Source organism: Mustela erminea, chromosome 6 (genome assembly GCF_009829155.1).
Source record: "Mustela erminea isolate mMusErm1 chromosome 6, mMusErm1.Pri, whole genome shotgun sequence".
In the NCBI taxonomy this organism is placed as follows: Eukaryota; Metazoa; Chordata; class Mammalia; order Carnivora; family Mustelidae; genus Mustela; species Mustela erminea.
This window is the reverse complement of record NC_045619.1, coordinates 116319927-116347869: the sequence shown is the minus strand read 5'-3', so window position 1 is coordinate 116347869 and position 27943 is coordinate 116319927. Positions and strand designations below refer to the sequence as shown.

General features: G+C 38.4%; 1 protein-coding gene across 3 annotated transcripts in view; it reads left to right on the top strand.

The window, feature by feature from the left end:
- The first annotated feature begins 9226 nt into the window (after positions 1–9226).
- UPF2 (UPF2 regulator of nonsense mediated mRNA decay) overlaps positions 9227–27943 on the top strand; it is a 107133-nt gene continuing 88416 nt past the window's right edge. For all 3 annotated transcript variants that reach the window (XM_032349396.1, XM_032349395.1, XM_032349397.1), the window contains exons 1-3: positions 9227–9365; positions 14983–15362; positions 18630–19409. In XM_032349396.1, the coding sequence (XP_032205287.1) occupies positions 15001–15362; positions 18630–19409 (1142 nt within the window). In that variant the 5' untranslated portion in view covers positions 9227–9365; positions 14983–15000. The remainder of the gene's footprint in view (positions 9366–14982; positions 15363–18629; positions 19410–27943) is intronic.

Sequence of the window (27943 nt, the reverse complement as noted above, 5' to 3'; positions counted from 1 at the left end):
GGAAAATAACCAAATAGGATCATTGGGTGGATTAATGTGTTAGGCACACTAAAAAAGAGGCATTTGTTTATTTCTCTCCATTTATCCATTGAATCACTCAGTATTAAAAACTTGAATTAGTTGGGGTGCCTGGGTGGCTCAGTGGGTTAAGCCCCTGCCTTTGGCTCAGGTCATGATCCCAGGGTCCTGGGATCAAGTCCCACATCGGGCTCTCTGCTCAGCGGGGAGCCTGCTTCCTCCTCTCTGCCTGCCTCTCTGCCTATTTGTGATCTCTGTCTGTCAAATAAATAAATAAAATCTTAAAAAAAAAACTTGAATTAGTTGTAATGCAAATCATGAAGAGGAGTATAGGGGCCTATATTTGGGCTGCTAAGCATTGGTACATTGCTTGGTAAATAAAAATGAAACTGCAGTCTATGATTGTTTGATCTAAAATAATGTGTTCTTTTCACTCTAGTTTAATCCTACATTCCTACCTCAGTACACAGATTTTTCTCCCTCTTCCACGAGAGCTTTTGTAGAAGAGGAAAGTTTTTCCTCTACTCTCTTAGGTGTTGTATCTGATGAATGTGAATTAAACTGACAGAAGACAGATTAAAGGAGGAAATGGCATACAACTTCAATGGATGTTTTTTATTTTTTCAAATATTTTATTTATTTATTTGATAGACAGAGATCACAAGTAGTCAGAGAGGCAGGCAGGGAGAGAGGAGGAAGCAGGCTCCCCACTGAGCAGAGAGCCCCATGCCGGGCTCGACCCCAGGACCCTGAGACCATGACCTGAGCTAAAGGCAGAGGCCTTAACCCACTGAGCCACCCAGGCGCCCCTCAATGGATGTTTTTAATTTTACATGCAAAGAGGCTACACAGAAAAGAAATGAAAACCTAAAGAAGTAGATTCAGGTGCTTACATCCCATTTAAAGGGTGATAAATTGTGGAAAAGTGACTGGACAAAGGGAGTTTGGACTTCCAGGGGCAGTAAGTTGTGGAAAGGTAAATATACGTGGAAATGAACAGGACAAATGACTTGTTTTAGTAAGGTTTGTTTGTCCAGACTCATCTTGGTGTCAACTTTCCATCTTCTTCATAGTCACAAATCTCTCAGAGAGAGGATCAACGGAAGTCCTCATTTCATAGAAGTTTATACTTTCAATCAGATAATGGAAAGTCTGAGAAGGCTTCTTTGTGCATCTGTGAATTCTGCCTTAATAACTGCCTTCAGCTCAAAATCCATATGCCAAAGTGGCATATTTTGGAGAAGAATATTCTAATCCCCTCATATTCATTCACTTAATAATTCTTTCTATCAAAATATTATTAAGTGTTGGGGCGCCTGGGTGGCTCAGTGGGTTAAGCCTCTGCCTTTGGCTCAGGTCATGATCCCAGGGTCCTGGGATCGAGTCCCACATCGGGCTCTCTGCTCAGCAGGGAGCCTGCTTCTTCCTCTCTCTCTGCCTGCCTCTCTGACTACTTGTGATCTCTGTCTGTCAAATAAATAAATAAAATCTTTTAAAAAAATTATTAAGTGTCTTCTACAGCTCCAGGACAGAAAGATTAATAATCTATAAATCATATCTTCAAGGAGCTCACAGTTTTAATGAGAAAACAAATAAAAATAAATCATTTCAATATAACATAATTAATGTTATAATAGAGATGTTCAGAGACTGCTATGGTAAGCCAGAGAGGGGCAGGGACCTAATCCAATAGATGTGGGGTGGTGGTGATAAAGAATGGGTTCCTTAGGGAAATAATCCTTGAGCTCCTAGTTAGGAAACATTCGTGGGAGAAAGGGCATTCTAGACGGAAGTGTAGTATGTGCACTAAGGGAAGAGGAAGTCCAGTCTATGCAGGTTACTGTTGTAACTAGAACTTAGACCTGTGGCGGAAGTAGCATGAAGTGAGACTAGACATATAAATAAGAGCTACGCATTATTAAGGGCTCCTGCTAAAGACTCAGAAGGTTACCCTGTAAATCAGTGGCTTCCAAAGTGGGTTGGCATAAAGAGGTATGTAAAATTATTTCCTTAGACACAAATACTGGAACTTCTATTTTTTCAGTTTTCATTGTTGTTGTTTTTTTAATTCTTACCTTTTCTATTTGGGGGAAGGTACTATTATGTATATATTTGTGTACACAATTTGTATCTAAGTAAATATACACAGATTATGAGGATGACCTCCACCCCTCCCCATATGATTGTATGATCAAGAAGGTTTGGGGACAATTGCCATCGAAGGGGGTTAAATGATCTAATACTCTCCAAGGTCCGTAGAGGGCAAGAGTAGAAGCAATTAGCAAGGAGAACTAGGAGATGGTTGTCAGCAGTGTGGGTTTGAGTTATGTGGCTATGAACTAAGGCTGTGGGGGTGGGGATATAGATGAGGACCAGGGCAAGATCTTTCTGAGATCTATCAGTTGCATTTGGACAAGGGATGAGGAGTGAGGACTACCTAAGTACTGGAGAGGAAATACCTTTCCTCTCCACTCTTACGTTCTTCATTTGGAAGTGTGTGAATTACACTAACAAAGGGCAGATCAGCAGGAGAGAGGGAACACTGTTTTTATTAATATTTACATGCATAAGAGTTCACAAAAAAGAAGCGAAACACGAAGAAGCAATTAGACTCAGTGTTTACACACCATTTTAACAAAGGAGAAGGGGCTGTGGTCTTTAATGACAACTAAGTATGGGAGTGACTTGGAAATACGTGGGGAAGTGAAGGAAGATCAGTCCCATCTGTGTATGCAAACCTTCCTGGGTGTTGACTGTCTATCACCAGAGATTTCTTCTTCCCGACACTGGGGTTGGGGTGGGGGAGCAGACACCTTCACAAAGGGAGATTCAGGCTCTGCTTTTAGGCAGATAAGGAGAGATTTAGAGAATTCTTCCTGCATCTGTTGATTCTCAGTTGCCTTCAGCCCAAAATAATCATTGTGCCAAAGTGCCATATTTTGGGGTGACATATCCTGATCCCCTTTAGGACCATTAACTGAAAGAAGAAAAATAAAAGAAGTAGGTGGAGTTGGAGACCAAGATGAAGTTCAATTTTGGACATTTTAGGTTTGAGGTTTATGCGGAGTATTTCATCACAGTTGTTCCACAGCAAAGTCTTAGAAATATGGGTTGGGAATTAAATTAAGACAATAAGACATAGGGTTACCTTTCTCACACTCCCTGCTCCAATATTGAGATTGGTTATTCTCCTGGACCAACTGACATGAAACCAGAACTAGAAATGTGATTTATGGGACGCCTGGGTGGCTCAGTTGGTTAAGCAGCTGCCTTCGGCTCAGGTCATGATCCCAGCATCCTGGGATCGAGTCCCACATCGGGCTCCTTGCTCCGCAGGGAGTCTGCTTCTCCCTCTGACTCTGCCTGCCTCTCTGTCTGCCTGTGCTCACTCTCGCTCGCTCTCTCTCTGACAAATAAATAAGTAAAATCTTTAAAAAAAAAATAAAAAGAAATGTGATTTATAAGCCTCTGCCTTTACGGGTTACAATAGCTGAGAAATCCCATCCTTTTCCCTCCTCCCCCTGCCAGCTTTATTGGGGTATAATTGAAAAATAAAATTGTAAAATAAAGTATACATTGTGGTGATTTGATTTTTTCCCCCTTTTTAATTTTCATTTTCTTATTTATTTATTTATTTAAAATTTTATTTATTTATTTGACGGAGAGAGATCACAAGTAGGCAGAGAGGCAGGCAGAGAGAGAGGAAGAAGCAGGCCCCCTGCTGAGCAGAGAGCCCGATGCGGGGCTCGATCCCAGCGCCCTGATATCATGACCTGAGCCGAAGGCAGAGGCTTAACCCACTGAGCCACCCAGGTGCCCCTAATTTTCATTTTCAAATTGTGTTCTTAGCACAGATTTCCGGTGCTTGGAGTAAAGATTTCAGGCACACTGGTATCATACCAGAGTTAAGGACTACTGAAGCACTATTTACTTGGACTGCAAAGCCATTTAGATGCTTGTATTTCCTATTTCCGAAATGGCTTAGTACCAGCTAACACAGAGCATACACTGTGAGCACTTTTTTGCTCACTTTTTTTTCACTGTGATTCTTTTTTTGAATCACCTCATTTACTGTTCACAAAGCCCTATGAAAAAGTACTGTTATTATCAAATTTTTAAAATATTTTATGTATGTATGTATGTATTTATATATTTATATATTTAAGGGATGGGTGGCATGCGAGCAGGAGTTGGAGCAGAGGGAGAGGGAGAGAGAGAATCCCAAGCTGACTCCAGGCCCAGCATTGAGTCAACATGGGGCTCAATCTCATGACCCTGAGATCACAACCTGAGCTGAAAGAGTCGGCTGCTTAACCAACTGAGTCACCCAGATGCCCCTATTATCAAGATTTTTTAAGAATTAAGAGCTGTGATCTACACTGGTTAAAGAAGTAGCCCACACTCAAATAGCCGGTGTATTTTGGAACTAGAATTTGAATTCACGTAGTCTGACTTCAGAGATGCATGCATCTTGCTTTCCATGGACCAGTTCTCTTTCATCCTCTTTCAAAAGCCTCAGCTCCTCTGGATTTGCTCATTCCATCTATAGTCCCAGTCTCTGCAGCTCTCCAGAACAACATTCTGATGTCCTCATTTGTCCCCTTTAATTCACTAAAGTTCTTGGCTTTGTTAAGAAGAAAAGCACGGGCCCCACATGGAGTTGCTCCCTTCAGCAAACCAAGACTTAATGCTAAACCTAATTGCTGTTTCAATCCCCACAGGAACGTAACCTTTAGCCAGTCAACATGGAATTTCCTGGTCAGTAGTAGAAAACATACTGATAAACGACTTCTTCTCCTCAGGCGGGTTAACTTGTCTAAAGCGATGAATTCTTTGCTAATAATTTCCTTTATTCCCCTCTTTGCTTTTTTTTTTTTTTTTTTGACAGAGAGAGCTCACAAGCAGGCAGAGAGGCAGGCAGAGAGAGAGAAGGAAGCAGGCTCCCCGCTGAGCAGAGAGCCCGATGTGGGGCTTGATCCCAGGACCCTGAAATCATGACCTGAGTTGAAGGCAGAGGCTTTAACCCACTGAGCCACCCAGGTGCCCCATCCCCTCTTTACTTTAAACACTGTCCCTTTTCTACAGCTTGATAAAGCTTTTTTCTGTTTGCTAGATGGGATGCTGCCTCATTCATGAATCATTTAACAAGGCCAATTAGATCTTCAAATTGACTCAGTTAAATTTTTGTTATTAAACAGCTCTTTCATCACCATTTTCTTGTCAATCTCTACTCCTGTCGATCCATTAACTTCAACCACACTCACACATATACCTCATTCCCCTTAACTTCCCTCCAAACCTAGCTGAGATTCCACGATCCTTCATGACTATCATCTTCTTGCACACACACAATCCCCCTACTTTTCACTTTCTTTGTCATCACTGTCATGGTGGGGGTGGGGAAGAAAGCCACAGCCTTGACTAAAACTAACTGTTCATCTCTTCTGGAGAAATTGGCATATGTAGGCTACATGGTTTTAAAATTCATGATCAGAAACACCAGGTAGTGTCAGCAGCAATCCTTAATATGTATCTCCATTGCTTTCATGCTCTTCAAGCTGTCTCTTTTCTATTTTCCCCCTCTTTTCAACCTCCCCCAATCTCTCCCTTACCCCACTCTTAGCTGATGACCTTGCTTCCAATTTCATGATCTAGGAGGAAGTCCTTTACAATCCCCCTTCCAAGTCTATAAACCTATCTGTCCATGCATTCATCTTTGTTTTCTCTCTTATGTCTTGTGGAAATGCCATTGCTTCTATCAAAAGCACTCTTTCTTCTCCTTCATCTTTTTTCCCCTTAAGATTTATAAATTTAGGGTGCCTGGATGGCTCAGTCAGTTAAGTGTCAGCCTTCAGCTCAGGTCGTGATCCTAGGGTCCTAGGATCAAGCCCTGCTCTGGGCTCCCTGCTCAGTGGGGAGTCTTCTTCTCCCTCTCTCTCTGCTTGTGCTCTCCCTTTCTCTCTTTCTCAAATAATTAAATCTTTAAAAAAAAAGATTTTATTATCTTTAAATCTTTATTATCTTTAAATAAAAAAAAGATTTTATTATCTTTAATAAAATCTTAGAGAGAGAGAGAGAGAGGGAGAGTGGAGGCTGGTGTGGGGGCAGGAACAGCAGGAGAGGAAGAGAATCTCAAGCACACTCCAAGCTCCCCATGGAGCCCAACACCTGGGCTCCATCTCACAATCCTGAGATCAGGACCTGAGCCGAAACCAAGAGTTGGATGCTTAACCGACTGAGCCATCCAGGCGCCCCTCAAAGGCACTCTTTCTGCTTGTACTTCAGATTCTATTCCTTCTCACCACCGCAAGGATTTTGCTCATTGTTATCTTTTTTCTTTCTCCCTGCATCATTAATATTTACCCCCCTACTGGATTATGCCCAGGAGTATACTTCCTCTATATCTCTCATTAAAAATACAAAAAGACGGGCGCCTGGGTGGCTCAGTGGGTTAAAGCCTCTGCCTTCGGCTCAGGTCATGATCCCAGGGTCCTGGGATCGAGCCCCACATTGGGCTCTCTGCTCAGTGGGGAGCCTGCTTTCCCCTCTCTCTGTCTCTGCCTGCCTCTCTGCCTACTTGTGATCTCTGTCTGTGAAATAAATAAATGAAATCTTTAAAAACAAAAACAACAAAAAAAAGATTTTTTAAACAAAATCTTTAAAAACAAACAAAACAAAAAAGATGATACAAAGAAAAAAAACAAAAAAGACACAAATCTAGCTTAAATTAGTCAAACTAGACATCAGCTTCTAAAAGATGGAGGTAGATTTATTTAAGATACAGCACACATTCAGCAGGGCACCAGGCAATTCATATCACATGAGCCCTGTTTTTTTTTTTTTAATTTAAGATCTATCCTGCCCTGAAATTATAATTGCTTTCTCTTGCCTTTGCTTTCTAATGTGAAGCAGCATTGTAACTGGGTTTTAAATGGAAAACAGTATCATGTAAATGATATGTATATCCGTTTTTTCATTCAGTGTAGTTCTGTCAACTGAAGCAGGCAAAGAGGAAAAGGCATTTTCTAGAATTTGCTCAAATAATGAAATATCTAGATAGACACTTAAAAACTAATTATAATGTAGTTACAGCAAAGAGTGAAGTTTGAATTATCAGAATGCAAAAATGATGACTTCTTCAGAGAAGTGTTATTTCTTCCAGTTAGACATTGCAAATGGTATCCTCACACCAGAAAGTGTTGGTGGCTTTTGACATTTTTCTTTGGAAGAAAGACAACGGGGAGCGTTTTCAGTCTATGAAAAAGGCTAGGCATTAAGGCAGTGGGATACATCAGAAAAAGCTTGGGTTTTTGGAGTTGGACTTGTGTGTAATAGTATGTTTACTAGTTTTGTGATATTGAATTAATCTGTGACTCAGTTTCTATAAAATGGGGATTGTAATACCTATAGGATTATGATGATTATTAATTAAATAACAAATTTAAAATAAGCAGGTCAATAAAAATGCTCTCCTTTTGATCCCTGTATTCACATGATTTCCTTTTAATACTTCATGAAAGGTAAAGACCGACTTGGATAGGCATATTTATTCATTAATAGCATAGAGGTAAATTTTCTTAAGGTAGGCAGAGAAAATGAGAAAAACTTTTCGAAAGAACAGCAGTGGCCATCTCCATTATGGTGGTTTGGGACAGTTCTCTTCTGTTATGTTGTTTTTTTGAAGTAGGACTTGAATTTTTAACGCAGGACTTGAATTCACAATAGTGAAATCTAGACCTGAGTTGATACCAATAACGAAATGTTTAACTGACTGAGCGACCCAGGTGCCTCCCTCCTACTCATTAATCAGTGGTATAGAATAGCAGCATATCTTTCCCTTTCACTACCCTTTAAATAATTGACCTATTAGCAATGTTTTGGAAAAAAAAAATCTAAGTACAGTAAACATCAACACTCAATTTGTGAAGGCGATTTGCCTGCTACTAATAACTTTAAAGCGAACCAGTGAATAGAGGTAAATGGGCAAAAGCTGAATGCAAATGAATCTAGATTCGGCTCATGTATTTGAGGTTGGTAGCCGCTCATTTTGCGGGCTTCTGTATTAGGTAAGGCGCCACATGTCAAGCAAGAATCAAGACCAGTTTTGCACCCTTGTTCCTTTGGCTCCCCACCAGTCAAAACCAACCAGTATGAACACCCAGTGAGATCATGTTAGCAGATTCAAGCACTGGTTTGATAAAAATCGGAGGCCAGATACAAAGAGGAGATATACAATTTAAGAGCAGTTAAGTTGTGTGGATAAACGAACACCCATTTAAAAAAGTTGACTTGGTTTCGCATTTGGAAGAAATGACAAGACCAGCCAATTTTTTAGACGAGTGATTACATTCAGTAACTCAGATCATTCCATTTTAATTTTTTAAAAATTGGCTTGCTAGGGCAGGGTACTTTCTAAGATAGGTTGAGAAAAACCGCTGTTCTTCACTCTGGGTTGTTTTTATGTCGAACACCCAAAATGTGCTTCTGGAAATTCCCCCACGGGACTTTCGCAGTCTTTCTAGGGCACTTTTAAATCTAGACCCATTCCCAACCAACTTTTACTTTTCCCACCAGCCATACTCTTTAGCTTCTCCGGTTTCCAACTTCCTAAATCTTCAACCTCACCCCTTAAATTAGTCCAATCAAACTTTCCCTTCTTAGACCTCTTCCTTACGTTCGCTCCAGGAAACTCCCCTGAGAATCACGTGGCCAAATTTGTCCTTAATGGCGCTCCGTAATTCTCCTACTGTTCCACCGCCCTTCCTTACCTCCTGTTAGCTCCGCCCCACCCCATTCTAGGCCGCCCCCCCTCCAAGTGCCTGCGCCTGCGCATCTACAATTCAGGCGCTTTCCCTTTCCTGGCGACCAATCCACTTCCTGCCTCCGGTCCTTGGAACACTCCTCCCCTCCGCTGGGGACCTCACTTGATATGCTGGTTGTGGCTGCCCTGTTCATTGCCTGCCTGAAAAACTGGCTCCTCTTCTCCGGTGGACAATTTGAACAAGTCTCTATCTGCATCGCACCTGTCTGAGCCTTTGCTCGCGATCCGCCACTTCGGGGTTAAACTAAGGGCATCGATCTGCCGGGGGCAGGGAGACCCGGACAGTTTTCGATCAGGCAAGCGTCCGAACAGCTTCCTTCTTTCCTCCTCCCTCCGCCCCGCCCCCACTCGCAGCCCGGCCGCGCTGGTGAGTGGCGGGCGGGAGGGCCGGCGGGCGGAGGGAGGAGGGGGAGCTGAGGGAAGGCGGGCCCTCGGCTGCGAGATAGGTGGGGGGAGGGGAGGGGAGAGCCCGAGCGCTGGAGTTGGTGCTGGGAAACCCGGGGCTAATGTTGACAACAGGCTCGAGGTGAGTCCCGGGGAACCTCCTTCCCCTCCGCTCCAACGATCGGGAGGAAGCGGGTCCGGGGGGCACCGGCCTGGACTCCTACTCCCTGAGGGACCCAAGAGGCGACTCCGCACCCCAGCGCTCCGGGGGCGGCGAGCAGTAGACGGACCGCAGCTCCGGCGTCGTCCTCCTCAGACCCCTCTCCCGGAGACTCCCATCAACGCGGGCGCCCCCGGCCCGGGGCAGACATGAGGGGCAGTCGAGGGGGTGTCTGCCCCACATGCCCGCGCTGGGCCTCGGGGCTGAAGGCGGGCAGCCTGCTGTGGCGGGGTGAAGGTGTTTGGGGGTGTGGAGTAGAGCGAGGGGAGGTTGGGGAAAGCTCTTCGGGAGCCGGGAGGGAAGCGAGGGCGAGGAAGTGGGGAGGGTGCGTTGAGTGGGAGGATGTGGAGTAGGGAGACCAGCATGAGAGTCTCGGTCTCGGGTGGTGAGGGAGTGTGGGGTGAGAAGTTAGGGTTGGGGCGAGGATGGTCAACGAAGGTGACCGTAGGTACTCGTAAGAAGGGGAGTTGTGGCGGGGAAGCGTGTGGGGTATGGGAATGTGCAGCAGGAGCAGGGGTTTGTGGGAGATGCGTGTGGAGGGGAAGGGGTTTCGGTGTTTGGGAAGGGTGGGCATGAGTTATTTGGTTTACTTCTTTTTAGTCCCATAGGCTGAGGGTTCTTTGCTTTGCCTTCGCCTTTATCCCAAAGCTCCTAGTATTTACTCTCGTTGGTACTTTTGAACTGAGGAGATCATCACAGGGTATTTGGTTGTCAGGTTGACCAGACAGAGTCAGCTTATGAGTTTGGGGTACACTGAGCCGGGCCATCAGCTCTCCTGCTCTTTTAGGATTTGTATGTAGTAATGCATCAGACCAAAGTAAAACGATCACTCACCCTTATCGTTTATCGTAGTTTTTAGGTGTTTATACAAATTGTACAACTCATCAAGAAAACCAGTTTTGAATTCTGGTGAAATTTATAAAAACTTTGAACGAGTCCTTGATATTAAGGACTTTTTATAAAGCCAGACACTGGGAGATAAAGCCCTTGTGCAGTTAGAGCTTAGGACATTTTGAATAACACAGAATTAAAAGGTGAAACAGCATTGTCTTTCTGTGGACTATTTTCAGAGCAGTCTGATTGTGATTTCATACATAGTCCATATGGTACTTTGCTAGAGGACTATCTCTAAAAGGGAAACACCCTTACTCTGCACTCTGTCCTCTGATACACTCCCTGGGTGCCTGTTTTGCTAATAAAGTAGTTCTACTTTCTTTTGGACATTCAGAGTATGTTTAGAAAACCAAATAAAATATACAGCCCAAAGGCCAGGGCACTACTTGGGGAGCTAGGAAGGTGGTTTTAAAACATGGCTTCCTTTTAAGGACTGGCTGTAATTGTATTAATTTGTAAGAACTAAAAAAGATTACTAATATTAATCTTGATTATTTTGAGATGAAATCTATTTATAATTTAAGTTTTTACTTGAAAAACATTTTGAAATAGTTTAGTTAAAATATTTGGGTGTTTATTAAAGCATGAATTATCAAAATAATTTAAAGAAATATTAGCATTTCACTAAACAGTTTGACAGTACAAATGCATATGGATCTAAATTATGTTGTTGGTATATTTTGTTTGGCTTTTAAAATCTTGAGTCAGGGTATATAGTGGAGAAGAGCACTGGACAGTGAGTCTTGACCCAGCCATTAAACTAGTGTGATTGGGCACGTCACGCCTCTGCTGCCATGTCTATGTAAAAATTGAGAATTGGAGTAAAGTCTGGTGGTCCTAATTCTAAAAAAAAAAAAAAATCTCATCCAATGAACTTTTCAGTGTTCTGTGTGAAAGAATGAACATTTATTGAATGCCTTCTTGATACTACCTTCCATGTTAGTAGATTAAGAATTCTGTAATAGAGGTAGAAGTACCTCCATTTTATCAATGAATAGACTGAGAAGTGAAGTTTCCCAGTTCCCATAGCTAGCAGGTTGCAGAGTTGGGATGCAAACTTTAAAAGTTTGACTTCAAAGCCTATACTGTTTTCACATGTTGCATTGCTAGTGTTTACATGGGTCTTTACATTTCTGTCACATTTTTTGTCCACTGAAATTTAGTTCAAAGTGTACTTTGGGTATGGATATGCTTTTAATACAAGGATGAAGTGATTTAAAGAAGTTATCAGTATGAAGATTTAAGGGTCATACTGAGAATCTTTTTTTTTATGTTCTAGAGCAGGATCAATTCATGAGTGCCTACTATAGTTTGATATAGTAGGCACTTAAACATTTACTTTTTTTTAAAGATTTTTTATTTATTTGACAGAGAAATCACAAGTAGGCAGAGAGGCAGGCGGTGGCGGGGGTGGGGGGGGGAACAGGCTCCTGAGATCATGAGCTGAAGGCAGGGGCTTAACCCACTGAGCCACCCAGGCGCCCCTAAACATTTATTGAATGAATAAATACTGTAGAGAATCACAAAAGTTTAGGAGACTCTGTAAAGCTAATACATGATCCTTTATGAATTTGTTAGATTCCAAGTGAATTTAATGTTTTTATAGAACTTAATATCTAAATTATCATCATAAATGAAATACTACTTGTAAATTTTTAGGCCATTCTTTTTATTTTCTGTAGTTCTTGTATCATTGAAGTATCGCTTGTTGATAAACTTCACTTTAGAAAATACCAGCTCTGTATATAAAGAGTATTATTTTTTTGGGGGCGTAATGACAAATATCCCTAAGTAAGATTGTATTGTTAACATTAGGAATTATCTTCTGTATGTTTTAGCTAGGGTCTAACAAAAGTTAAAAGTGTAAAAACTGCTTAGCCATTATCAGGGACTCTTTCAATTTCAGATGCATAATTCTATGATTTGTCAATATCTGTGATCAAGTCTTCCACCTCACAGTTTGGTACTCTCAAGGTTCTTAATAACTTTAGCTGAGAGTATGGGTTCCAATTCCAGCTCTGTCACCAGCTGTGGAGGCCTTGGTCAAGTTACTTGGTCAAGTCTCAGTTAACTCATTTATAAAATAGGGAAAATAATACCCACCTCATAAAGATTTTAGTATTAAATGAGATAATGTATGTAAGATGTTTACTGTGGGGTCAGTGAGTGGTAGCTATGAGTATTTTCTTTAAAGTTTGCTTGGTTTAGGGCATGGTTTTTTCACACTAAAGGTTATTTGAAGCTGCTACTCTTCCCAGGTGATACAAATGTTAAAGACTTTCTTGCCACACAAGTAAGTAATTATGCCATTTGGTGTTTTAATGATAGCTTCAACAGGATTAAGAGCTTTTTTTCTTGAGTTCCACCACTGAGGTTAACTGGGCGTCATTGTTAAAATAAAGGCACAGAAGTTAGAATGTAGGGGTGCCTGGGTGGCTCAGTCAGTTAAGTATCTGCCTTCAGCTCAGGTCATGATCCTCGAGTCCTGGGATCAGGCCCCACAAGAGCTCCCTGCTCAGCAGGGATCCTGCTTCTCCCTCTCCTCCCCATTCTTTCTCTCTCTCTCTCTCTTTCTTAAATAAGTAAATAAAATCTTAAAAAGAAAATAAATGCATAGAATGTGGACCTGGAGGAGAGTCAGAGTAAAGGAGAAAAAGGGAAAGAAAGAGGTGGTTGAGAGAAAATAGAGTGTTGCTTGTGCCTCCAAAAATTACTTAAAGGGCTTCTATTGGCCTGGGTTTTCTTTCTGTGATAACATCCTATTGGACTGCTGAAATAAATGTACTGTGTTTATAAAATATTTATTATTGCAAATGTTTTCTTTGCTAACCTAGTTTTTATTGCTGTAACTTAAAATCTGTGTTTGAAAATGATTAAGAGGGGCGCCTGGGTGGCTCAGTGGGTTAAGCCGCTGCCTTCGGCTCAGGTCATGATCTCAGGGTCCTGGGATCAAGTCCCGCATGGGGCTCTCTGCTCGGCGGGGAGCCTGCTTCTCTCTCTCTCTCTCTCTGCCAGCCTCTCTTATCTACCTGTGATCTCTCTCTGTCAAATAAATAAATAAAATCTTAAAAAAAAAAAGAAAATGATTAAGAATACTGTGTATATTTTTAGCTCTTAATAAAATTAGGAACTTTAAATAGTTTAATTCTGTATTAAATAGAAAGTATTTTGATTTTCTCATATACAATTTTCAGATGATATAGGACTTAAAACATGAAGCACTGTCCATGAAAGAAATTACATTAGAACACTAGTTCTAAGTAGAGAAATTTTTTAGGAAAGAAAAATGCTGAATTTTGCTGAGAATTACAGTTTTTTGTTCCCCAGTTTATTTCCATTTAACTGTATGGAACCTGTACTGTCTATCAGTGTTATCCAGTAGAACTTTCTGCGATAATTAAAATGTTGTGTTTCTGCACTGTCTGATGTGGTAGCTGCTAAGACGTGATGAAATTGAGTGCTTGAAATATGGGTAGTGACTGAAGAACAGCATTTCAAACTCTTAATTAATTTTCATGTAAGTAACCATGTGTAGCTAGTGCACTGTTTTTCAGCTGGTGGTGATTTTGTCCCCAGGCAACATTTGGCAATGTCTGGAGTAGTTTTTGGTTGTCAGAAGTGGGGAGATGACTGCTGGCACCTCCTTAGTAGAGAAGGCAGGGATGCTGCAAACATGTAGTGCACAAAATAGTGTCAATATCCTCCCTTCCCCCACCAAAACTCCCAAAGAATTAGCTTGCCTGAAATGGTAGTAGTGCCAAGCCTGAGAAATCCTGAGCTGGTGGCTACTGTATTGGCAGATGTAGACAGAATATACAGATTTTGTGAACACATTATCTTTATTTGTAGATTAATTTTGACTAGTACTAATGAAAAAATTAAAAGTCTAGTGTAATTTGGGATAGTTCATGGTTTCTGTATTCGAAAGTTTGATAAGTTAGAATGATAACGTGAAATCTGCCTTCTGTCGTCTATTTTGTCAGTTCATTTATAGGAGGCAAGAGCTTATGTTCCAACTTAAAAACTTCTATTCCATGTTGTGTGAAATATGTCACTAGCATCTCCTAATGGATGTGAAATGTTGGGATTAAAACTGATTGAAAATATTCTCAGATACTGAACTATTTAATTGAATGTTATGTTTTGTAGTTGCTAATGGTTGATTTTGGGCAGTGAGTATGTGGAGGTTGGTTATATTGTGCTCTATTCTAATGTGTTTCAGTTTTTCCTTAAAAAAAAGTAAAAAAATGGGGCGCCTGGGTGGTTCAGTGGGTTGACCCTCTGCCTTCAGCTCAGGTCATGATCTCAGGGTCCTGGGATCGAGCCCCACATTGGGCTCTCTGCTCGGTGGGGAGCTGCTTCCCCCCATCTCTCTCTGCCTGCCCCTCTGCCTACTTGTGATCTCTCTTGGTCAAAGAAATAAATAAAATCTTAAAAGAAAAAAAAGTTAAAAAATACTTAGATGAGGTGTAACTAATAATGATAGAATGTGAAGTGTGACCAAGAAATTATTTTATCACAGAACTAGTGTTCATTTTGCATATAATTTCATTATTATGTTCTGTTTAGAAAACAGTGTCACATTACTAAAAGTCACTGTATCTCCAATAGTACAAAGAATACTGACATTCTTTTACTCTTACAGATTGTTCTGGGTAACATAATGCCAGCTGAGCGTAAAAAGCCAGCAAGTATGGAAGAAAAAGAAACTTTACTAAACAACAAGGAAAAAGACTGCAGTGAAAGGCGGCCAGTGAGCAGCAGGGAGAAACCAAAAGATGAGATCAAGCTTACTGCCAAGAAGGAGGTTATTAAGGTCCCTGAAGATAAAAAGAAGAAAGTGGAAGAAGATAAGAGAAAAAAAGAAGACAAGGACCGAAAGAAAAAAGAAGAAGAAAAGGTAAAGGCAGAGGAAGAATTAAAGAAAAAAGAGGAAGAAGAAAAAAAGAAACATGAAGAGGAAGAGAAAAAGAAGCAAGAAGAGCAGGCAAAACGTCAGCAAGAAGAAGAAGCTGCCCAGTTGAAGTAAGAGCAGTTATTTTATTATTGCTATGAAGGAATGGGAAGATTGAAATAGTAGGAAAGCAGTGATTATTTGGAATCCCGACTTCTGGGTGCACTTCAACGAGAGTATCTTCCATTACTTGATCTGTTACTTTCAGTGACTAGAGGCATGCTTATGATGCTTTAATTATTTGTATTTTTTTAAAGATTTTATTTATTTATTTGACAGACAGAGATCACAAGCAGGCAGAGTGGCAGGCAGAGGGAGGGGGAAAGCAGACTCCCTGCTGAGCAGAGAGATCCATGTGGGGCTCCATCCCACAACCCTGAGATCATGACCTGAGCTGAAGGCAGAGGCTTAACCCACTGAGCCACCCAGGTGCCCCTAATTATTTGTATTAAATAATAGGAATTTTAACTTATTTTTTGTGGTGTGGGGTAATCTGGATTGTTTCTGACTTTTAAAAAAAAGTTTTTTTTCTGGTCCCTGTCTTATGTTGAAAATCTTCAGTTCTTAATGGGTCTTACTTGCTGAATTCTTAAAATGTGCCAGGCACTACAAAATATATCAGCACATATCCTAAAGGCAGCCATAATGATATCCTCGTTTGAAAGATTAATAAAATGAAGTTTGAGGAGGTAACAGTAACCAGTGGAGTTGCTGGGTTTTTTGAACCTCGGTGACTTTAAAAACTTGTCCCTAAAAAGAATTCCATAATGCTTCCCATTCTTATTTTCATCTAAATCTGTTTTTAGGGGCGCCTGGGTGGCTCAGTTGGTTGGATGACTGCCTTTGGCTCAGGTCATGATCCTGGAGTCCCGGGATCGAGTCCCACATGGGGCTTCCATCTCCACGGGGAGTCTGCTTTTCCCTCTGACCTTCTCCTTGCTCATGTTCTCTCTCACTGTCTCTCTCTCAAATAAATAAATAAAATAAAATAAAATAAAATCTCTTTTTAGGAACGCCTAGCTTAGTTGGTTAAGTGTCTGCCTTTGGCACAGGTCATGGTCCCAGGGTCCTGGGATCGAGCCCCATGCCTGGCTTCCTGCTCAGCAGGGTGTCTGCTTCTCCCTCTGCTTCTCCTCCTGTTCATGCTTGTTGTGCTCATGCACGTGTGTGCTCTTGCTCTCTCTCTCTCTGAAATAAAATCTTTTAAAAAAAATAATATCTATTTTTAACCTTATAAATCTATATAGATAGCATAATGACCTGGAGAAAAACAGTAGTTCTCAGGAAGACTACTAGGTTGTAGCATGAGTGACTACTGTTGAGTAGCATGGGCTTGTCCCCTTGTGTGTGCGCGCATGCACACACCTGTGAATTTTCATGGATCTCTAGAACAGCTCAACCACCTATTCTCCTACCAAAGTTCTTTAGCCCTTCTATTTTTAGTGAGGTACTGGAGCCTTATGTATGGAAGGCAGTAGTAGAGGCCAGTTTGGGAATATACAGAGCCATGATTCTTGAGAGTTTCTTGCTTATAATTTACTTAAAAAAAAATGAAGGAGCTGTGGACCCACACAGAATGAGGTGGGTACAAAATGAGATTGATGTAAATGTGAGTGTTAATACTGGATTTTAAGGCTCATGAAAAAAAGAACGTAATATATTTCACTGCTTATTTTAATTACATGTTAAAATTAAACTATTTTAGATTTGTGCTAAAAATGTATTCAAATTAATTATAAAATATTCAGAAGGATATTCAATTTCACTGTGACTTTTGCTCTTCCCTCTACCCTAGTATAGAAAGAGCAAAAAAAAAAAAAAAAAAACCCACAAAAAAAACCCCCCTCAAAAACCCCACAAACAAACGAATAAAGCGAAACCACCAGACTCCCAACTTCTTACTGGGAAAAATCCAGATATGCAAAAAACAGAGTAGAATAACGAACCGGTCCTCTCAACCCCCCCAACCATCTCTCTACCCAACATCAACAATTATCCCCTTTTTTCTTGGAGTACTTAAAAGCATTATTATTTCAGTGGTAAATATTTCATTTATGTATCTTAAAGTATTTCTGTTGCAGATGAAAATGGACTTAAGGCATATACTTAAGGCATATACATGATGAGTTATTCTTTCTTAAAGTGTGCTCTCACTGTTAATCCTTTATTTTGTGTGTAGCTGGGAGACTCTGAGAGATATTCATATGTCCTGTGTTTCCAGTGATGGATGCAACTTCTTGTTAACTTACTGTGGCTTTTAGTTGAAAAGTCATAGAAGGATAGCTCAGGGATGGTTATCTCTGAAAGGTACAAATCTGTTTTTTAGAAATTTATATTTTAAAGTTACATACTTTGGTATGTCAGTAGCCTCAAAGTCAGATTGTTTGTACCTTCCTGCTCAAGTTATTTTACTACTTTTGCAATTTAAACATGTTCCATTTTTTAAATTTTTTTTTTTTTTCAGGATAAACTGTTAGCCTTTTTTAAAATTAAAGGAGTTGTATCTTATAATTTTCTTCTGGTTCCTCTTCAGATTTTCTTAATTACACTTGAAATTTAAGACCCAAACTGAGAAAGGTAATTTATTAGAGGTTTGGTTTAGCCTGAAAAATATGGAAAAGTGGTACTTAACATATCAAAACATTTTTAATGCATTTTTAAATAAACATTGTTCTTTAAAATATTCTTAGTGGACATATTTCTTTTCCCCTATATTCCCAGTGCTTTTATCTGTTTTAGGTCTTATATCTTTCCCAGGCATATTATTTTGTATTTTTCATTTAGTGCATCATGTGTTTAATCCATTAATTTTTGTAGCTTTATTGAGGTAGAATTGACAAAAGTATTTTATCCATTTAGTTTGCCAGTTGACAGAATGATTTTGCTCTAGTTATTCATAATCATCCACTCTGCAACATTTGGTATTTTTAGTATACTGGGTTCTTACCATCCTAAGTCATTAATAATATGTCTTTAGAAGTTGGAAAAGGGATGCCTGGCTGGTTTAGCTGGTACAGTGTGCAACTTTTGATCTCAGGATTGTGAGTTTGAACCCCATCTGGATGCAGAGATTATTTAAAAACATAATCTTAAAGTAAGGGTACCTGGGTGGCTCAGTTGGTTAAGTGTCCGACTCTTATTCAGGTCTTGATTTCAGGGTTGTGAGTTGAAAAAAAAATGTTTAAAAAAGGTAGGAAAGGGCTTTTTGCGTGTTTCGTTTCTTTAGGATGCTGATCCTTATATGATTATGTTTTCATTGTCTTTCACTCTTAGGACATTTGTCAGTGATTTTTCAAAATATACAAGGTATTTTATTTATGTGTTTGTTTTTTATGTAGAGAGAAAGAGGAATCCCTTCAGCTTCATCAGGAAGCCTGGGAACGACATCAGTTAAGGAAGGAACTTCGTAGCAAAAACCAAAATGCTCCAGACAACCGACCAGAGGAAAATTTCTTTAGCCGACTAGACTCAAGTTTGAAGAAAAATACTGCTTTTGTCAAGAAACTAAAAACTATTACGGAACAACAGAGAGACTCCTTGTCTCATGATTTTAATGGCCTAAATTTAAGCAAATACATTGCAGAAGCTGTAGCTTCTATTGTGGAAGCAAAGCTAAAAATATCTGATGTGAACTGTGCTGTGCACTTGTGCTCTCTCTTTCACCAGCGTTATGCCGACTTCGCTCCATCACTTCTTCAGGTTTGGAAAAAACATTTTGAAGCGAGGAAAGAAGAGAAAACGCCTAACATTACCAAGTTAAGAACTGATTTGCGTTTCATTGCAGAATTGACAATAGTTGGGATTTTCACTGATAAGGAAGGTCTTTCCTTAATCTATGAACAGCTAAAAAATATTATTAATGCTGATCGGGAATCCCATACTCATGTTTCTGTGGTGATTAGTTTTTGTCGACATTGTGGAGATGATATAGCTGGACTTGTGCCACGGAAAGTGAAGAGTGCTGCAGAGAAGTTTAATTTGAGTTTTCCTCCTAGTGAGATAATTAGTCCAGAGAAACAACAACCTTTCCAGAATCTTTTAAAAGAATACTTTACATCTTTGACCAAACACCTGAAAAGGGACCACAGGGAGCTTCAGAATACTGAGAGACAAAACAGGTGATTTTCAAATATTTCTCAGAATTGAGAATTTATTTTGGAGCTCATACTTAAAAATTTCCAAAGTCTTCATTCATGCCACTGAAAGAACTTGTGGAAAGGGCTCATTGCAGGTGATTTTCTTACATTTCCAGGAGAATTTCAAAGTCCCAGTCTAAGTACTCATGTTAAAATGGGAGTGTGTGATAGATTTTATTTATAAATTTGAAAGAAACCTGGCACGTATATGGTGATTTTTACTTTGTGGATGTGTTTTCTTCCTGTGACTTAAAAAAAAAACTCCTTGATGTTGAGGGATAAATTTTCTTTTTCTGTTGCTTTAACTTAACCTGCTGTTATTTTTGTGTGTTTTGTTGTGCCCTCTCTATAATAGTTTTGCTTTCATTGTTTTGTATCCTTCTTATTGATATTACTGTTGATGCTACTACTTCTTAGAAGATGAGTCATTAGAGCAGAAATGAGAAAAAGTACAAGTTAGATGTGAAAAAAAATTTCTTAAATGCTGCTATGTAAAGTGCGTTTATAGTAGTCTTTCTCCTGGGAACATCCATTTAAAGTTTCAGGGAATAATGTGGAATAATGTATGTGCCTCTGGTAATTAGTGAAGATACCTGATTGAGCGGCCACCTTTGACTGCTGTGTAGCCTCTGTACCTGGAAGGCATCAACAAGTTAGAAGCTGATGTAGTTGGTGGGCAGTAGATCAGTTTTTCTGGAGGGTAGATTTGGAGGAGGGCTGAGGAGTACAGAAAGGAGATAACAGCAGTAACGTTTGGCTGAGTACTTTGCACCTATTTAAAGTGCATGGTTAAGAGTCTGAAATTGCTGTTTTTCTCAAAGTAGTATGGGAGGGTACACTTTTATTTCTGTAGCCCTGCAGTTGGGAAGGACGTGCTGGTTTATTCAGAAGGTGATTGACTTAACTAGAAGCGAAGACTGTAGCAGTACAGTTAGGTCTGCATCAAGGTAGGTCCACAGACCATATGACTAAACCGTGATGGTTGAGGGTCACTCAGGATGGGAGAGTTTAAGATGGCAATTGTGTTCCTCAGGGTTTCTTTTAAAAAAAGAAAAAAAAGATCTTTGTTTTGTGCTTTTGAATAGTGAGGTCTGTTTTAAACTTCGAATAGGCAACTTCAGGGTGTATTTATGTAGTCAGTAATGAGTTTAAAAAGAAAATGGTGGCCCTCTAATTCTCACATATTTAAGGTATCTTAATTACAGCTGACATAGTGTTTTGTCATTTTCTTAGTCCTTTTTTTCCCCCATATGTTCTACCTAATACCTCATGGCTGATTTTATAGTATGCTTTGATTACTTTTTATTGGCTACTTTAGGGATTTTGTGTGTGTGTTTACTTCTGATTGGCCTCAAGGGAGCTTAGAGGGTAGAGTCTACAATGATTTAATCCAATCACCTTACCAGTGCAGGAGTCCATTTTATAGATTATCTGACAGATAAAATATTCTTTCTTTGAAAGTGCCATTCCAGTGTTGGCACACCTACTTACTGGGAATTCAAGTGGTAATTTACCTTCCCATAAAACGGTTCCCTTTGATTTAACTTCTGGTAAATCTGGATTTTGATTTCTGGTACAATGAAATAAAGCTGCTTAAAATGGGGGTTCATGAACGGTTTACCTGTTTGCAATGAATTAAGTGTAGGAACAGACAAAGCATTAAGACATCTTTATAACAGTTTTCCATAGTTCTTATATTGTTACTGTATTTTATAAAAGCATCTGTAGTGATGAGGAAAAAAACTAATTCTTTTAACATAGGTAGTTTGAGAAACACTGATGTGGGACATGTCTCCTCTTTCATACCCATGATAATAGCTCAAATATTTGCAGACTGCTAGGATGTTTCTTTTTTCATCTTCTCAAGGCTAAACAACTCTTGTTCCTTCAGTTTGTTGCATGATTTCTACACGCCTATCCTTAGGACGTTCGTTTTGGATGCATTTTTTTCCTGCTGTAACCTCAGATTCCATTGCTTTTTATAGCTGCCTTGTCATTCTTTTGACTGTGAACTTGTATATACCTGAAGATTAATTTCTCAAATGAACTGCTGCCAGACCAGTTCTTCACCTTGAACTAGTGGAAATCATCTTTTAAACCTGAATGCATTTACCTCTTTCAACTTTATTTAGATGTTTTTGACATATTACTTTATCCTAATGATAATTTTGAATATTGATTATGTTATTATCTGCTGTATATATTATTATGTACTTACATGCTGGTCACATTCACCTTTGATAAGCAGACCTGTTCTTTTATATTATTCAAGTCGTCATGAAAATTTTGAACAGGATGTAGTGTTCAAGAGCATGATTTTGTGGCCTTTACCTAGAAATTTTTACTCATTTAAAGAGAACCGTTAACATGTGGTTATTAGGGGAGGTTATTTACCTAGTATAAGTTGACCTAGCATTGTAGCAGTCATTTTATCATGGGATACTGTCTACTTAGATGTAATAATTTGGGAGATGGGATTTTTTTTTTTTTTAAAGATTTTATTTATTTGACAGAGAGAGAGTGAGAGTACAAGCCAGGAGAGAGAAGAAGAGGGAGAAGCAGGTCCTCTGCTGAGCAGGGAGCCCAATGTGGGACTTGATCCTGGGACCCTGGCAAAATGACCTGAGCTGAAGGCAGCCGCTTAACTGACTGAGCCATTCAGGCACCCGGGGAGATGGGAAAGTCTTAATCACAGTATAGATAATAATTGGCATATGGCTTACTAAATAACTCATGCCTTAGGATAGCTTTAAATTGAGCAGCCTCTGTAGCGTAGATTTGAATACCTGACTGACCAAGAGAACATGAGGCATGGATTAGTGGAGTCCCTTGGCCTAGTATTAGTACATTACAGTGTACTGTTAAAATGACCTGTTTCCCAAGGTTTCCCCTTCCTGGTCATTACCCAGTAGGTGTTTTGAGGTTATTCTACCTCATGGGAACAGTTGTGGACAGTAAGGTTTCTTTTAGGCATGGTAATGCTGGAAATCTCAGTGCTGAGCTAGGGGATATTTAAGACTTATGCAGTTAAATTACTTTAAGCCTTTATTCAATATCTTAATAATGACAGTTAAAAAAATGCTTTCTATTTTCAGTCTGTGAGACCTAAATGCTTTGGGTCATTTTAATTAACTTGGGAGATGGCACTGTTCATAGAGGTTGTGAAGTCTTTGTCTATACTCATTAAAGTCTATACTTAAGAATTCTTTCAGCCAAATTTAAAAAATAGAATAATAAAATCTCTGGTATTTTCTAAGAGAAACTAATGAGTGACTGAAGACAGTGACTGGATAAGACCTGTTGAGCCTTAGCTGTTCTTTTCTTGTGTTATGTGGGCTGATAATACAGGTATTAGATAGCTAGTTCTGTTTCAAAGCCCCTATAAGCAAGTAATACAACTGACCCTAGGATTTGGTGAATTCTCATAAATTTGACCTTGTTAGCTTTTTGTACCTCAAAGAACTTTTAAAATACATTTTGATTTGGGAGTATAATTAATACTTACACATTTGAAAATATCTGGTAACATCTGCAGTTTAGAGTTAATAGCTTTACTTGGTTGGTTTTGCTTTTTATAATGTTCAGTGCTCTTACTTTATACTTAAAATGCTTTGTGCTATGAGATAATATCCTCATGGAGGTAATATGACCTACTATTTTTTGGCATTTAATAAAAATTGAAGAAATTATTTAATTTTATTAGATATAATTTAATTATATAACTGTTTCTTGCAGAAGTGAAATCATGAATTCATATATTAAGTCAGTTCTTGCTTGAATAATTTTGAAATGTCTTAATTCCTTTCTTTCTCCCTAACTGGTGGGAATGGTGGCAAAAGTTTCTTTTTTCAGTAGTGGTGAATAGGACCTTCATGATTACATGTTCAGACAGCACTAAGTGATTTGATTGAAAGCATAGGAGAAAGATAAGTAGAATGAAGGCTTTCCCCGTTGTTAATAAAATTGGAAATTTACTTCATTTATTGCAAATTCATGCAGTATTACTTTGCCAGTGTTAAAACTTAAAAACACATTAATGTAAAATTAAGTAGTGTTACTTTTACCTTCCACTTTCCTTCCAGGTAAGTAGTACCTTGCCTTTACAGGTGGAATGTTTGATAAATTGTATAGCATTTAAGCACTATTAAGATGTTCTTTCACTGTACTTAAGGCTCAATGAGGATTTAACAATTTTGTAAGTACTCTAAAATTGTTACATCTTTCCTGAAATTCTCATTCAATGGCTTTGACAGTTATTTAATAAATATTTGATTGAGGAGTTATGCTTATTATGCTGTAGTGTCTTTTCATACAGGATTTTAAGACACGCATAACCAAATTATTATTTTTTTTTTTTAATTTTATTTATTTATTTGACAGAGCAAGCACAAGCAGGTGGAGTAGCAGGCAGAGGAAGAGGGAGAAGCAGGCTCCCTGCTGAGCAAGGAGTCTGACATAGGGCTCCATCCCAGGACCCTGGGATCATGACCTGAGCCGAAGGCAGTTGCTTAACCAGCTGAGCCACCTAGGCGCCCCATAACCAAATTGTAAAATGAAACCAAAAGAAAATTTAATAGTCTTGAAAATTTGACTAATTGCTAAAGGAGACAAGTGAAACCTAGTCGTTTTTCATAGTCTGCTTTATGATTATTTTTTTCAAGATTTTGGCCATGTGTTCGGTGTTATTTTGCATGACTGTATTAGCTCAAAGCTAAAATGGATTTTCTGTGTTCTTGCCAAGATTTCTTTTCTTTTTTAATTTGGCTAATACAAGATCAAATAATAATTTGGCATTGAAGATCACTTTTTTCACAGTGGGCTGTGGCATTTTTTTTCTCATTAAAATACTGTTGTACATTGACAAAAGTGCATCACATGTTTGATTTTAAGTGACCTTCATAGTACCCTTGAAAGAAATACGTCTGTTTTGAAGGTGATCAGATCTAGGGATTAAAGAGCTTGCCCATTGTGATTTATATAGCAAGTGACAGATATAGTTCTTTCATACCTCTTCATACTGAACTTTTCACAATTTCCATATTACTCATCTTCATCTCCATTTAGTACTTGTACTTGATTTTAAAGTGTCTGGTAAACACAGTAGCCTCTTGGTACTTACCAAGTGAGATCCAAACAGAAGGACCCGAAGGAATATAAAATAAACACCCCAGTGTGAGAAGGCTTGCCGTTGATATATGCATTTGAGAGACATTCTGATTACAGTATAGGGTACCAAGTGGGTAATTTTAATTTGGGAGGCAGTAGAGTCTAATAGTTGTAAGCATGGACTCTGGAGCCAGTCTCCTTGGGTTCAAATCTTAGATCTGTTATTTACTCAGTTCTGTAATTCTTGGCAAGTTATCTCACATCTCTGTGCTTCAGTTTTCTCTTTGTAAAATGGAATAATAGCAGTCTACCTCGGAGATAAATGTGAGTGATGCAGTGAATTCACGTGTAAAAGCACTTTTAATAACAGTATCTGGCTCATTGTAAGTATAAATATGAGTTTTTATTTGTAGTATATTGCCTGCTTAATCCTTCAGAAAGACTTGATGAGAATTTCTCTTGTGCCTTTTGATGATTTTGAAAATGTGTATTTTTAAAACAATGCAAAACAACAGTAAACAGTATATAAAATAAAAGAGCAAAAGAGTGTCAAGCAATAAGAAAAATTTATAAAAGGAAAACAAAACAAAAATTATGTCTTTTAATAGAGTTTTTTTGAGGCATTTATGACTTTTCTTATGAGATAGAATGCTCCATTCAAGAATGGACTATTTGGTATTTTCTGTCAGCTTTACAGTGTTGAATTAGTAATATAAAAAACACTAGAAATCAAAGATTGATGTACCTTAGGATTGCTTCCAGATAGTGATAACTTATCATCGGGTGGAGGAGGTCTACTATCTTGTATTTTTATTATAATGAATAAGATTTGGAATTAATTTTGTTTTCATTGTTTTTTATATCTTTAAAATGCTCCCAGTAACTCCCTATTATAGTGATGTCATGAGAGAGAATGTACTCACTTGCAGTACATTTAACAGACGATGATTCAGTGAACTCTAGTTATAGCACGGATTGGCAAACTATGGCCCACAGGCCAGATAGACCCAACACTATTTTTTATACAGCTGGTGAGCTAAGAATAAGAATGGTTTTAACTTTTTTGGATGGTTAGAAAAAAATCAAAAGAGGAATATTTTGTGAAATACTAAAATTATATGAGTTCAAATTTCAGTGTCCATAGATAAAGTTTTATTGGAACATAGTCATGCTCATTTGTTTATGTATTATCCATGGCTGCTTTTGTGCCATATCAGCAGAGTTGAGTAGTTGCAACAAAGAATGTGAGGTCTGTAAAGCCTAAAGTATTTATATCTGGACACTTCGCAGAAATAGTTTGCTAACCTCTAAATTACGATCATCTCAAAAAGAATGGATTCTATTCAACTTTCTGAATATATGTCTTTCTGAAGAGATTGTAATTAAAATGGTATGTGATAAATCATGTATTCAGCTTGATTTTGCATAGTGATATAGTCCCATGGAATTCTCAAGAAAATTTGGTGAGATTTACACGAGAGAGTAGGTACTTTGGTCAAATGTGCTGCAAAATGTTTAGTTCCCTCATATAGGTCTTCTAAAAAAGTTAATCGAACTGATAATCTTTTCCAGGGGGTTTCATAAACATAAAAAACTGCCATGTATGGTACAGTCATTAAAAAATGTTTCATTTTAATTTGATGGGCACTTCTGAATGACTCTAGGGATTTTGAATGTTCAGGTACCTATGATGCATTTATTTCTCTGCTTGAAATGTATAGTCTTACTAGATGTGTGTTTAGTCTGATTCTTAGTAAATAAATAAATGCTCAAGGAAAATATGTAGGACTAGGTAAATTTTGTGTATGACAGAACTCTTCCAATGCCATTTCATTGATACCTTGTGCTGCTTGCTAAGCTTTTAGTGTAAGATATGGTTAGAAAATACATCTACCAAAACCTAAGCTTTTGTCCTGAGGACTGTTCTCGCTAGGTAGTGACCTAAGCTCATGTAAGTTAAGCAGTTAGGTTAAATAGTACTGTTAAAAAAATTTGATCATGGGATTGAGCTTTGGGGGAGTGTGGGAGTTACCTCTGGAGCTTCAGAATTTCTAATTTGTTTTAGGGTGATTGGAAAGGAACTGGAGTGTGTATAGAGGGAACTATCATAGAATTAAATCACTCACTGTTAATTGATCGAATGCGAAGTCACAGACAGATGTTTGAAAATGAGATTGATATTGGAGAAAGTATCAGTCTTTTTCGTTGTGATAAAATAGTCATCACTTTATTCCTGCTTATATATTATAAATGCTTGGTGAGTGTATAACCTAAAACTGCATGTATGTTCTTCAGATTACTAGAATGTCAAAACTTGTTAGAGAAAGTTCCAGGTTCTGTTATTTTGAGATGTTTTCCAATTTCTTTTCAAGTACTGAAATAATTTTGCATCTTAATTGTCAGTAGATGTTTTGAAATCTCTCAGGACTATTACTGTCACTCTGAACATAATCTTAACAGTTAATCTTACAGAATAAACTTAAGTTTTTATTGACTAACATTTTTTCTAATAGTACACTGCAGAACAGTTTAGAATAGCCTACTTTTGAGTATTAATTTAAACAATTTACTTAATTTTAGTGTCTTTTTTATCTTCAAAAATGATACAACTTCTAATTAAAAGTTCTAACAAGCTTCCTCATTCAGAGTAATTGTCATTGCTTTCATGAGTTCAGCATTTTTTATTGTTTTGGGTTTAGAATTCATTCATAAAACTTACTGAAAGAATTCTTTCCTGTAAAATTAGTTTGAAATAAGTGGTTAAAGAGAGAAACTCTGTTCTTGTTCATTGAATGATACTAATGTACTTTTAAATAGTAAGAAAATGCGTGAAAATTCTTCGTTTTGGATTCCTAATAGACTGGATTTGAAAACAGAAGATTGGATTTAATGAATAGTATCCTATGCATTGATCTGCCCTGTGCTTATAATGGGAGCTGATATTCCTAACTTAGAAAATGTTGGCTGGAATGTTACAGCCTTTAAACAAAAGTTTATGTGGGTAGAAATCGGGTAAGATAGGCAAATTTGGAAATTGTTCTAGGTAAGCTGGGATGAGTAAATTTAGGCATGGTTTTTCACTTTATTTTCTGTAACTCTTAATAAGATAACATCACCAAAAAACACCTCATTTTCTTCCTTGTTCATAAGAAAACTCAAATGACAAGTAATAAAAAACTTTTGTATATTTTGAAAATTTACATTTATAATTGGCTTTTTGAAACCTATATCGTATTTGCAGTAAGGTTTTACATTTCACGTTATTATGTATGTACTTAGTCATAAATAGATGCAGGTATAGACATCTCAGCTATCTGTTTATATAGTAAGATTTTTATTTCACTGTTTATTTTGAAAATTTTCAATAGTTCTATATTTATGATTATAGGTGGCTTATTAGTGATTTGTTT